Source organism: Physeter macrocephalus, chromosome 17 (genome assembly GCF_002837175.3).
Source record: "Physeter macrocephalus isolate SW-GA chromosome 17, ASM283717v5, whole genome shotgun sequence".
In the NCBI taxonomy this organism is placed as follows: Eukaryota; Metazoa; Chordata; class Mammalia; order Artiodactyla; family Physeteridae; genus Physeter; species Physeter macrocephalus.
The window spans coordinates 21,899,264-21,912,523 of record NC_041230.1 but is presented as its reverse complement, the minus strand read 5'-3'; the positions used below and the strand labels follow the sequence as shown (position 1 = coordinate 21,912,523).

Sequence of the window (13,260 nt, the reverse complement as noted above, 5' to 3'; positions counted from 1 at the left end):
AACTATATTTAAAGGGCACATTAAAATTTATTTTAAAAACTTCATAGATGAAAACCAGGCAAGCCATTCTCCATCGACAAAAATGTGCCAAAGCAACATAATAATTACCCTCAGCTTTCACTTACAGGCAGTCAGATTCACAGTCCTCGAATTTGCTTACATTTAAAAATGGAAATGACAACATAAAATTTATAATGTTGATGATTTTCCAATTAAATCTCAAGATAGAAAAAAATTTTGATGTCATAAAAAAAAAGATAGCCAACTCCCGAGTCGTGAGATGTTTCAGCAGAAAAAACTGTGGTCTCATAACTGTGTGGTCCAATGAGGTGAGGATGATTTAGCTTTAATATCAAAGTGTTAAAATTCATAATGAGAAGAATACGATTGTCACAAAATCAAATCTCTCCCTCAGATAACTTACATAGACGTCAGGAAGTTTTGCTGGTTTTGTTCCCTGATGTATCCCCGCTGTCCACAACAAACACTTGTCACACTGTAGGTGGTCAGTACACATTAGTTGAATGAATAAATAAACACAGAAAGAGGAGTGCATGATATGTTTGTGAAACTGTGCCAACTGTGTGTATACTATTATCGAGGTACATTCAATAGTCTTTGCTTTAAATTTGCGAATGAGGACTTTCAATGGAATATATCTGCTGAAATCAAACAAAGACATTCTGGCCTGGACTTCTGTGCAGCAAGAGAAGAGAAAACGCTGGCAGAGAGCCAGGGGAGTGGCTGGCCAGCCTCAAGATGAGTCTGGAACAAGCATGGGGCAGTGGGGAATGCACCTGGGCTTCTAATTCTAGCACTCTGACCACCTGGGCACCCGAGGAGGCAAGCTGCAGCGCTCATGCATGGACAGCCTGGGCCAAGTGTAGGCTAATCACATAGATGGATTAGCTCATTCCATCCTGAAAACCAGCCTTTAAGGTAAATGCTTACTGTTATTCCTACTTTGTGGATGGGGGTACTGAAGGCAGAGAGATTACATACCTTATCAAAGGGTTCCTGCCTACGAGGCACCAGCATGGGACTTTGGCCCTTGCATTCTGATTTTGGAGCCTGCACAAGAACCACTGTCTCAGAGGAACTTACCCTCCCTGGGCTTCCGTCTGCAAAATGCAGGCAGTTGACTTGCTAAGAACTAGGGTTCAACATCTGAGGTTCGAGTTACTCCGGGATGAAGATCCAAACTCCTGGTCTTTATGTATCTAAAAAACCACAGAGGTCTCACTGCATTAATACCCTATTATCTTGATATTGTTGGTGCATTAAATATTGGGACCAATTTCATCAGGAGGACAGAAGAATGTATTCACCAAATTTTATAATATACTGACAAAACCATAGATAAATCTCAATACATCTGTAATCACTTAAGACACAGAATGCAGCATGTTAACCACAACAACCAAAAGAAACAGGAATTTAACCAGCCGGTTCTTCTAGACCAGTGAACACTAGAATTGAATAGGTATTTTAATTGAATTTATCCTAACGTTTGTTGCCATTTGTGGATAGCCTGCTGGTCAAATCTTACTTCCCAATTGCTTTCTATTTCCTAACTAGCCTTTAATACTGTTTTGGTAAGGACCTCAAACAATACCAGGCAGTAGGTGTGAAACGGATAGTTACGTTGAATGGGTGACTAAAAGGATTCCCTCATAAGTACCAGTATATTGAAACATACTTTATTGTGGCTTGCTTTCAAACTGTTGCTTTAAGATCTAAAACATTACCTGTTTTAGAGAATAACAGTAAAGCCCTTATTTGTTGAGAACATGCACAGATAAAATTTACAAGTTTAAAAAATTGAATAGCAGTAATTATCATGCTCTTCAATAAGAAAAACACATTTTCATATTTTAAAAGGTTTTTATAATTTAAAAACTCAAAATAGTTTTATGAACTCACAAAGTAATATTGTATTTTTCTCAAGATACTAATATATCCTTGTACTGCAAGCATAGGATGTATTTTACTTGGAGTATTTGCTATTTTAAAATATGCTTCTTTTGCTTTTTTTCCCTTTAATATTCTGAAAACAGCACTATTACATTTATCAGCAGTTAATTTGTATAACTCATGATGAATAGTTTTGTTTGAAATATATAACTTTGGTAACATCATGCACCTAATCTGAACTTGAAATGTATTAGGGTTTAATTCATAGTGATTTTTTCTATGATACAACTAGTGATTAAACAACTAATGGTTCCACAAGAGGATAAAATATATCAAATCTGTTGGTTCTGAAGGTGAAGCAAGATTTTGTACTAATACAGTCTATCACTGAGATCTCAGGAGGAAATAGAATTAAGCTCAGATAGTTCGAATGGAGGGATTTTAATGAAGGGACAACCTACAGAGGTGTTGGCAGGGTCTGGGGCATCAGCACAAGATGCTGAGAATCCAGAGATTGGCAAACCTCCCATCCTCATGCTGAAGATACAGAGGGAGGAAAGAGTACTATTACTGGAGTGAGAGCTGGAGCCCAGGAAGGGAGGAGGGGTGTTGGGCAGGAGCTACAATCTTGAAAAGGGGAAGCACCGCTAGAGATTTTTCAGGGTCACTGGTTCACACCACCTGCACTGAAGCAGGGAGAGAGCTGGAAGAAATACCCCAACTTCTCTCTGCCCCTTCTCTCTGACCCCCTGCTTGTGCCTTCCTTCTGTTGGCCAAAACCAGAAGCCAGCTGGAAGGAGTCAGCCTTCAGGGGCAAGAACAGCAAAGAGGAAAGGGAATGGCTCTGGGGCGGGGGTTGAGGGGCCGTCAGTCAGAAGCACTAGGAAGCTAATCACGTCACTGCCCCTGAGGCCTGACGCAGGGTGGCAGGATGAAATGTGCTTCTCTGATCTCATTTCTCAGAAGTCTACCAGGAAATATCATTTTGGGAAAATAATTTTTTAAAAATACAAAACCCTCTTTTTTCTTCAACATTTTTTTCCCTTCAAGTTTTATTTAAATCCTTCCTTTCATTTACCTCCTAGTAACGCAGAGGTATTTGGTTCAACCAGCCCTCCAGTTGGCAGACTTTTTTCTAAGACCTCATCCTGAGAGCTTTCTGATCTGCGGGAAGTCTCTACACAATTGTCAACGAATGCAAGATCCAGTACATTTCCCTAAGATCCCTATTAAAGTTGGTGATAACTTTTCCGCAATCTCAATCCAGCCACCCACAGATGATATCATTCACCATTTCTTTGATAAATGTCAAATGCATTTGAAGTAACACCCGAAATATTTGTTTGAATGTTCTCTCATCTATTAATTTTGCACGTGTGTATAATTTTTGTGTAACTTCTGATTACAGGGCAATTGTAAACAAATACAGAGAATAATCAAAGCTACCATGTAAGAACTTATGTAGCACCACTACTAAGAAGCCTTCTCAGTAGAACAGAAGGATCTTAAATGGAGGTTCCCATTTGTGGATGGGTTCCCATCCCCATCCACAAAGGATGCATCCCTGACCACCCTCAAACCTAAAGTCTGGGGTGGTGGGTGCGGGGATATGAGGTGCGATTCATCTTCTCAGTAGCCAAGGCCCTAAAACAGTGTCTTGCACATTTCATGCACTCAATAAATATTTGCTGAATTGGCCAAACCTTGGTTTGTCCCCATAATCACCACCCTAAAAGCACACAGATAATTACTTCTTGGAAAAATTCCAACTAGTGTTTGATGTCACTTATGTGGTTTCTCTCTCAGGAGCAGCTCTGTAGGATTACATTATTTTATGTTTTTTTTCCTTTCACTTTAATGTCACATACTTGAATAACAGCTTTATACAAAATTCCTACCAGCACCACCACAGCAGATTCAAGGCATCATTTTAAAAATGGTGCCAGCATCTTTCAATTTAGCACTGTCAAGTGGCTAGGAAAATGCATAATTTGGTATTAAGAGCTAAAGATATTTTGAATATATTCTTTAATTTTTTTAAGGTCAGAGGTTTTTTTTTTAAGAATTAAAATGTTACCATAAACTTGGCCATCATTGCAAAATAATCCTGCCTTTCTTTGCGTTTAATGAAAGTGTCCAATTACAAAGTTAATGTTGTAACATACTTTTTAAACTTAAACAGCAAAAATATATCCAAAGTGAATCTGAATAGGCAAAAAAAGACATATACAGGAAGACCAAGGTTTTGGTGAAAGTTAAAATATTATTTCATACTTCGCACAACTTAGAATTATTCCCAGATTTTATAGTCTAGATCCAAACGTTAATTTGAAATGACCTTGACCATTGAAATCCTAAATTTAACACTCTTCAGAACAAAATAGCCTTTCTCTTCTGCTTCATGGGCAAATGAACTAAATACTAGGGAACGGTACTGCCTGGGCCTTTGAACCAAGGCTAAAAGAGATGAAATACTATTTGATGTGTATAAACATTAGAGAATCCATTTTGAGTTTATAAAAGGATGAGTTTTTTCATATCCCCTGACAAAATATTCCCCTTTTCCTGAAAATGCTCTCATTCCTACAACAGGGGGTTGTTATTTTTTTTTCCAGGGTGGAGGTGGAAGGATCAAGATAGCTGTTATGTTTATTTCTCAAAATGTACTGTGGTGAGAAATTCAGAGTGCAGTGTGGGGAAATAAACCTTGACTTCACTAAAATATAAAGCTGCATTTAAGGCAGTGGGTAAAGGATACAACAGCAACAGTACAAGTTCATTATTTGCAATCTTGCAGTTCCTGAAATCTCTATAACACATTACTTTAAAAGCCTCAGACAGATGATTTTATAATACTTTACCAACATTTCAACACCTGAGAAGCCTCAGCAAGTTAAACCCTCTAGTTTTAAATTTCAGACATGACCTCACTCAATCCTTTTATTTTTCAGACTTTCTCAAGTTTTCATGTTTTCAATAATCAATGAATAATGATGAATTTTAGATACCTATCCACAAAGAAAGTAGATTTTCACTTTTTTTAGGAGCCTAAGAAGTGAAAAGGAAAAAAAAATCAACTCCAACAAAATGTTGCCATAGAAATCTTTTAGAACAGAATGTTAAATTACTTAATTATTTATAATCATCTGGCTCTACCATTTGAAGTGCATTCAGACTTCAAAGCTAACCCTTCGGTAGCATCAATGTTGACAGTACCTGACTGCATGTTTAGCTGAGATCTTGAAGATCCCATAGGACCAAAACAAACACACATCTACTGTTCTGGCTACTGCATCACTCTTCATCACCATTCTTTTCGGGTGAAATATATTGCAGTTGACCCTTTGAGAGGGACTAAAATAGACATGTGTTGTTTCTGCCTACCCAGCATCCTTCCTCTAATTTTCCTTTGGAGAACTCCGCTACTCCAGATAATGTGGAGCTAACATCAAACCCCTTCCTGGAGGAAGACATCTGAATCCAAGCTTAGTCAGCAGAACAGTCCATTCTCCATGTTCAGAGAGGGTCAAGTGACTCTGATGCCCCTGTAAGAACAGCTCTGGGACTTTTGCAGCAAATATTGAAGAAAAAGTGCTCTCCTTTCCTTGCTCTGAGTTGGCAGTAGCTTCTAAGGGGCTATCGTATAGAAACAACTTGTCTGAAAATGCAGCCAAAACCAGGAAACAGATCCTGATAACCTTGACTAATGGCTCCAACCATACTTTAACTGGCAAGACCTACCTATAGGCTTTTTCATCAATTAAATGAAATCCTTTATACTTAAGCCAGTTTGAATTGGTTTTGTCACTTGCAGCTAAAAGAATCCTGAGTGTAACAATGTGACAACATTAAAAATAAACATGACTGCTTTTGAGGTTTCTAATGAATTTACCTCCTCATATGCATTACTTTATTTAATCCTCCCTATTCAGGAAAGCACATATCCATTAACATTAAATTCATTATTTTTGAAACACATACTCTGTGGAAGAGGGACGGGCAATGCCAGGGGAGTAATCATTCTGAAGTATGGTGGCCAGGGAAGTCTCCCTTACATGGGAGAAAAGTGGAGGTTACATATTTCAGGGGACTTGATAGATATCCACCAAATGAAAGAATAAACACTATATAGCAGAGCCAGGAGGTGGTCCCTATATGAATTCCCTGACTGATAAAATTAGGAGGCTTTTGCAGTATCCCAGGTCAGAGATGATGAACCCCAAACAGGCAGCCCTACAAGAATGGCTCAAACAAATAGGACGTAAAGATAAAGTCAAGTTAGATGTGGGGATCCCTAGGTGGGTGTAGCTCTTGTCACTGGGATAGGGAAAGAAGGAAGAGACAGAGTCTGGGTGACAAAGGGAAGGAGACAAATTATGGGTCAGTTAAAGATGCCTGCAAGATATACAAACAAAAGAGGTCCAGCAGGCCCTTAGAATGACTGGCCTGGGATGCAGGGAGGCTTCGGCGACTGCCCATACAAGATCCGCATCACTGGCATACAGATGGCAGTTCGGGCTTGGGCACTGCCTGCCAGAGCCTCCCCAGGAACAGAAGAGGAGGGGGCTGGAGGGCCCCTCTAGGTAACCTCAGTCCTGTTTGTAAGCTCCATGAAGACAGGCTTCCCCACCAGACGGGGTTGGGTAAATATCTGTGGAATGCCTGTGCAGAGCTAGGGCACTGAGCGCATGCCCTTGGTTCTACACGGGTATTTCGCCAGGTACCCTCCACCGCTGGAGCTGCCAGCCTCTGCGGCTATATGGGGCGCAGTCTCATGACTCAGCTCTCCCCTCTTCAATTAGTTCATGCTCTCACATTAAGTGTAATCACAGCTGGCAACGTTTTCTGGGGATGTCTCAAAAAGATCTGAGTTGAAAGAATAGTTTTGTGTCAATTTAATTTAAAGTAAAATTGTTGCCTCTTCCCCGCTCCTTCCCTTTCTCCTGGCGAACTCAGTGACCCTGGCAGGCAGCCGTCCCAAAGGAAGCGAGGGTCGGCCATGGGGTACCTCCAGGTGATTCTCAACAGCTAGCTAAGTCACAAAGACACAAAGGAGGCTGCAAAGCTGAAAGGTGTGGCTGTTAGCGATTCCAAGGCAGGCTACCGCGTAGGGAAGAGCGTACCCTAGGCGACTGCACACCCCGCCGGCGGCGAGCCCGGAAGCCGAAAAGAGGTGCTGCTGTCAGCCCGCGATCCAAGTCTCTCCAGATCCTCGGGCTCGCACCAGGCCGCCGCCGGCGGCCGCACGTCTGCTCTGGCTCGGCAGAGCACGCAGGCTCAAGGTCGCCCGGCGGGGACCAAAGCTCCAGGTACCCCGGTGGGCAGCATCCCGACCCGCCTCTGCTTGGCGTCCGTAGCCCGCGCTCTTGCTTTGGACTTGGCGGAGAGGTCCGCTCGCCCTCCAGCCTCCGCCGGGTTACCCGCCGGCGTTCATCCTCAGGTCTCTTGCCTTCTCGCACCCAGGCTGGAACGCGCCTTTCCTCTTACCATCTCCGCTGCTCCTCTCTCTGCCACTTACCAAAGTTGTATTTTCACTTTCACGTTTGTGACTACTTGTGTGTAAAGTTCTAAGTTAATACTTGAGGCGAAAATTCACTCGCCTTGAAATTTCAAAATCACCCTTGAAAAATCGCCCATAAATCATAAGATTTGGTGTCTATACTCAAGGCAATAATTTGCAAGTACACGTGGATAAAACATGCCGCAAAGGTGCACAGTAAATAAAAAAATACGGATGCAAAATATAGCTTTTAAGTGCAAAAGATAAAAATGATATCAGGGAAATGAGCCTGCCTGCGACGCCACTGGACTTGTCACTGCCACCTGCACTAGGCTGTAAGAGGCACGAAGACAGGCCTCGTCAGTTTTTGCTCATCACTACATCCTTGGCGCGTGGCCCTGTGCCTGGCACTTCGTAAGTGTTCAATGATCTATCTCGAATAAATGAACGAACGAATGAATGAGTGAACGCTAGATCCGACTCCGCGACCCGCAGAGCAGGCACATCGAGAAGCGAGAGAGAGCTGCCGGCCCAGCGCTACGCTTTTAGCCGCGAGGCCAGGATGCTGACAGTGGCCTCCAGGCCCCGCCGCGCCAGCTCCCGGCGGCTGCACGTGCGCCTCCTCCCACTAAGGCCTTGGCGCACGCCCCGCCCCGTCGCGCACGCACGCGCCCTGCAGCCCGAGAGCCCGGTCAGCCCGCGCACCACGGCTCACCCGCGCGCCCGCTGCCCCTCGCGCCTTTGCCCGCTGGAGGGCGCTCCCCTCCCGCCCCACGCGCCCACACGCGGGCGTCTCTCGGCCCCCTGCGACTCAACTCCGGACCCTGGCCGCGCGCCGCCTCCTACCTGAGGGCCGGCGAGGGAGCTGTGCGGAAGGGCTGAGGGGCTGAACAAGACCGTAGCGGGAGGCGGGAGGCGGGAAACGAGAGAACGAGCGGCCGCGGCGGACGGTCCGGACGCGGGCGCGCGCGCGCTCCCGGCCCTCGCTCTCTATGTCGACTCCCGGCCAGAGCCCAACCCTGCTGCCGCGCGCCGCCGGCCTCGCCGCGCCTAATAACAACAGCGCCCAGGGTCAGGTGGCCGCGCGCGGACAGCGCCGCCATTGGCTCGGCAGGGAGCGCGGCGCGCCAGGATTGGCCAGGGGGCGGAGCCTCTGCCGGCGCGGGGGCGGGGCTGGAGAGGGAGGTGGCAGGGGCGGGGCCAGGCCGCGGTCCGCGTCTTTGTGCCCGGCGCGCGCTCTCCGCCGCTCCGGCTGCATCGCCGGCTGCATCAATAATTCAGAGCGGCGGCGGCGGCGGGAGCAGCCGGTGCGGGCAGGAGGCGGCGGAAGCAGCGGGGATCAAGCGGCAGCGGCTATGCATCCAAGTGCGGCTGGGCAGCCGCGGTACCCCTGAGGCCCGGGCAGGGCTCCGGGAGCATCGCGCGGGGGGCACGCTTGCCCAGGAGTGCAAGGAAGACCTGAAGTGTCCAGAGCGGCGCCGGTGGAGCTGCGCACGGAGCTGAGGAGGGGGTTTCGGAGCGGGGCTGGGGCGGGGGGGGCGGCTGGCGCAGGCAGCCCCCGGGGTGGGGGGCGGGGTGGGCGCCGGCGCCGCGATGCTGGGCGTCGTGGAGCTGCTGCTGCTGGGGGCAGCATGGCTGGCGGGCCCGGCCCGCGGGCAGAATGAGACGGAGCCCATCGTGCTGGAGGGCAAGTGCCTGGTGGTTTGCGACTCCAACCCTACGTCCGATCCCACGGGCACAGCTCTGGGCATCTCTGTGCGCTCCGGCAGCGCTAAGGTGGCTTTCTCTGCCATCAGAAGCACCAACCACGAGCCGTCCGAGATGAGTAATCGCACCATGATCATCTACTTCGACCAGGTGAGTGCTCCGGGAAGATTGGATTGGTGGAGGTTAGGGGAGAGGTGGTAGGTAGATGTTCGATCGTCTCCGAGGTCTCTGCGGAAACGCAGGGACAAGAGTTCTGGACAGATTCTTGCCTACTCCCCTTCGTTCCCGTCTCGTTATAGGTACTAGTGAACATCGGGAACAACTTTGATTCAGAACGCAGCACTTTCATCGCCCCGCGCAAAGGGATCTACAGTTTTAACTTCCACGTGGTAAAAGTCTACAACAGACAGACCATCCAGGTCAGCTGCCGCCTCAGGGCCAGGGCCCAGCCCCGGTAGGGGGCTACTAGCCGCGGGAGTGAGCGAGCCCTGTGGGGGTGGGAGATGGAAGGGGCAGCTGCATGTGCCCGGGCTGCTTGGAGGGACGGGTAGCAGGGCCTCACGGTTCTGTGGCTTGGAGTCTCCCTTGCCTTCCCTGTCATTGATTCTTGGAATCTAGTCCCATCCCCAGTTACAGTTTTCTGCCTCTGCCTTCTGAGACCCTCCAAAGAGGTTCTCCCGCTATGGGACTCCAGGGATTTTCCTTAGAAGGTTTCTGTTAGCATCAGGGACAGTTCCCGCCTCGGGAAGCTTTCCGCGATCCTCGCCCTCAGCACCACGGACAGTATCCCCGACCCTGTCCCAGCTCTGAAGCCCGCGAGACGCCTGTGCGCTTGCGTTCAGCGCCACGCTCAGCGGGGGTCTCCTGGCGTCTTTATGGGGGCCGACTCCGGATTTCTGAACAAGCAGCGCCGAGCCATAGCAGTTTAAGGGTGGAGACAGAAGGGAGGGGCATAGTACCACTCCCTCCTGGCTCCAGCCTTTCCTTAGCCAGCACTCACCGGCTCTCCAGGTTCCCAAAGGTGTCCAGGATTCCTTTGGGCGGACACAGAAGGCGGAACGCGCGGTTGGGGAGAGGGCGCAGGGCCTTTGGCTTCTGGTGCCACCGCAAGGGCAAAACCAGGCGGCGGCGGGCGAGGCTGGATCTGGGACGGGAACTGAGCCCGGGGTTTGGGGAGGAAGCACAGAGTGCAGCTCTGCGCGAGATTTCTCATCAGCCGAAGCCTTGCCTGGCTCCTCCATTGCGTCTCTGCTGTGTCCTGGCAGCCGGGTCCGGGAGGAGCCAGGCGTTTTGTTTGTTTGTTTCTATTTGTTTGTGTTCCCGGAAGCGCCAGTTGCCTGAGTTTCTCTTTGAGGCTGGCGGGGCGGGGGGCGGGGAGGGCGAGGCTGAAGGTCTCTGGGCGCTTGAGCCACCTACGGGTTCATTAAACTGGATAAAAGAGCGAATCAGGATTCTATTGGCGCGTCCAAGAAATGAAAGTGACTCCTGTTTTGGGGGCAGACCCTTCCTGTCACCCAGATGGGCCGTCTTTCGCCTCATTGGACCCTCAGCAGTAAACTGCAAAGCACCTTTTCTTTCCGCTCTCCCGCCCCACCCCCGCCCCCTGCTTCCAGGCCTTAAGGCTGTTAGCCAAGCGGCGAAGGTTCGCGGCTTTATCGCCGCTTCTGTACCCGCCTAGGTTGCGCCTCTGAAGCGGGCCTGTCTCTTTCTCAGGTGAGCCTCATGTTAAACGGGTGGCCGGTGATTTCAGCCTTCGCTGGTGACCAGGACGTGACCCGGGAAGCCGCCAGCAACGGAGTTCTAATCCAGATGGAGAAAGGCGACCGAGCATACCTCAAGCTGGAGCGGGGAAACTTGATGGGGGGCTGGAAGTACTCGACCTTCTCGGGATTCCTCGTATTTCCCCTCTGACTGGCTCATCGCGGGAATGGAGGCAGGGAGAGGGCGAAGGCAGGAGGGGAAAATGATAAAGAGGCAGAACTTTAGAGGACGAGAAAGCGGCACGACTTGAAACTTCCTACATGTTCCCCAGCTGTATCCGGGTAAAAGGTGCGCACCCGGCTGTCGGACAACTTTGTCCGTTTCCTCTAGGAGAAGTAAATTCCGCTTAGCTCTGCGCGCTCCCATTTCCAAAAATAAACTCGCCTCCCCCATTCCAGTGGCAGTAATCAAGAGAGACTCCTTGTCATTGTTTCTTACCCTCATGTTCATGTTCCCTACAATTTATACAAAAGAAACTTTGCATTTCACTGTATAATGTGAAATATCTTCCTCCTCTGAGTCGCCATCTGAATCTTTACAACCGCTGAAATCTAATATGTCCCTCCCCCCTTTTTTCTTTTGGAGAGGGGGGGAAGGTGTTTTTTGTTTGTTTGTTTGTTTTGTTTTGTTTTTTTTGATGGGGAGGTAGTTTTAATTTGGCAAGTATTGCTCGGAAAACACCGCTCGAATTAATTAGCTGAAGATTCTTTGTATCCTCGGCTGCTTGTTTGCAGAGAAAGGACTCACCTTAGTGGTGACTGGTTTAAAAAAAATATATATATATATAAATATATATCATTTGTACACGAAGAACTCTTCCCAGTGGAAACTGGCTGTATTTCCGTATTTCTATGTCCTATTCGGAGTGATCGTGAAATCTAAGGCTGCTTGATGTTCTGATGCTTGTTAATGCCCTCGTGTTCTGTGGCTCCACTAAACGCCAGGAGGTTCTTCCGGACGCTTCCTCGTCCTCTGTAACATACCTGTGAATAACCAAGATTTAATTTTGCTTTAATCCAATAAAGTGGAAGTGGGACTTTTATTTTTCTGAAACGGTTTCCTAAAGTCCGCACCTTCGCCAGTTGCGAGGTCTGGAGGCAGGGGTGCGGAAGGGCGAGATTCAGAGGGGTAGGGGACTCGGTGGGATGCAACCCAAGAAAGGCCAGGGCAGGAGGGCTTCCTCGCCAAATCGGCCTGCGCTCCTTCCTGCGCAGGCCTAGGGCCAACCCTGCATTCGCCCCGTGCTCCCTGCTTCGGCGCAAACGTAAGAAATTTGGCTGAAATCTTGCTAGGCCAGGCCCGGCTGCCGGCCTGGAAGCGAAGTTTGGGTTTTTCGCAGTCCAAATGCATCAGGAGTAATCCCAATTCGAAGAGCCGGAACCTTTCTGCCCTAAGCGTCACGCTTCCCACGCCTCTGCCTCTGGACTGTCCGCTCACAGATCCCGAAGCAGCGTGTGTTTTATTTCGCCGCCTCTGAATCCCGAGTCCTCCCTGCCGTATTACCCGGCCCCTGGGACCTGTGATCACGCTCATCGCAGGACTTTTAATTCAAGAGGTTCGTCCAGGAGTTTTGATTGTATCGGAACATAATGTGAAAGCAAAATTGAAATAAACGACTTCGTTTTAAGTCTGGAAGTCTGACCAAGTCGCTTCAGCTGAGGGGAGGTCGGGCGTGGGAAAAGAGGTGGGCAGCCCAGGGGCGGGAGCCGCGGCCTGCATGGGCCCCTCTGGCTCTGTTCCGTTTGGAGGCTTTTTCCTGGCCCGAGATTCAGAGATGAATTTAATTAGCTCCTGGAGGCTGGAGAGAAGCGGGGTGTGAGGGATTAATAATGGCATAATAAGCAATGTTTCTCTATTTGTTCCCGCGGCTCCTCCGATTTTGAGACTCAACAGGCACGCGGCCTGCGCTGAAACTCAGACCGGGTTATTCCTCCGCTTGCGGTCCAGGGGTCCGCATCTCTAGCAGGCGCCATCCGCAGCCCCAGCGGCCCCGGATCCTTCGCGGGATAGGTAGGGACTTCGGGAGTGAGGAGGGACCCGGTGCTTTTCTGTTCCTGCCCCACAGTTCTTCACCCTAGTCACTCCCCAGGGAAGTGAGGACGAGGAGTCCTAGAGGAATTTTTTTTTTAAAAAAACTATTCTTTAAAAAAAAGGAGACACTTAAAAAAAAAATCCTTTCTCTGCATTCTTCCGGTTGGGAGATAGAAATCCGGGAGAGCTGGAGCCTTGGGCAGCGGAAGCAGCTCGACCCAGTCGCTCAGCCGGAGCAGAGCCCGCCCGCGGCACACAGATACCGCCCAGGCCAGGGCTCACGGCCGCGGGGCTGCGGTAGCCACCGCCCAAGGGAGCTGAGCCCCAAACGCGCTTGAAGCTTACTT

At 48.8% G+C, this 13,260-nt stretch overlaps 1 protein-coding gene across 1 annotated transcript; it reads left to right on the top strand.

The window, feature by feature from the left end:
* The first annotated feature begins 9,007 nt into the window (after positions 1 to 9,007).
* Positions 9,008 to 11,647, top strand: CBLN1 (cerebellin 1 precursor). Its single transcript, XM_007125013.2, has 3 exons — positions 9,008 to 9,271; positions 9,421 to 9,540; positions 10,835 to 11,647. Exons 1-3 carry the CDS (start codon positions 9,008 to 9,010, stop codon positions 11,030 to 11,032), a joined length of 582 nt encoding a protein of 193 aa, XP_007125075.1. The 3' UTR covers positions 11,033 to 11,647.
* The last annotated feature ends 1,613 nt before the right edge of the window (positions 11,648 to 13,260 follow it).

What these genes read in the sequence shown, in the direction of transcription:
- CBLN1 (XM_007125013.2), top strand. Translation starts at nt 9,008, where the DNA reads ATGCTGGGCGTCGTGGAGCTGCTGCTGCTGGGGGCAGCATGGCTGGCG. An exon ending in TGATCATCTACTTCGACCAG is followed by an intron (nt 9,272 to 9,420) that starts GTGAGTGCTCCG and finishes GTCTCGTTATAG; the next exon opens with GTACTAGTGAACATCGGGAA. An exon ending in ACAACAGACAGACCATCCAG is followed by an intron (nt 9,541 to 10,834) that starts GTCAGCTGCCGC and finishes TCTCTTTCTCAG; the next exon opens with GTGAGCCTCATGTTAAACGG.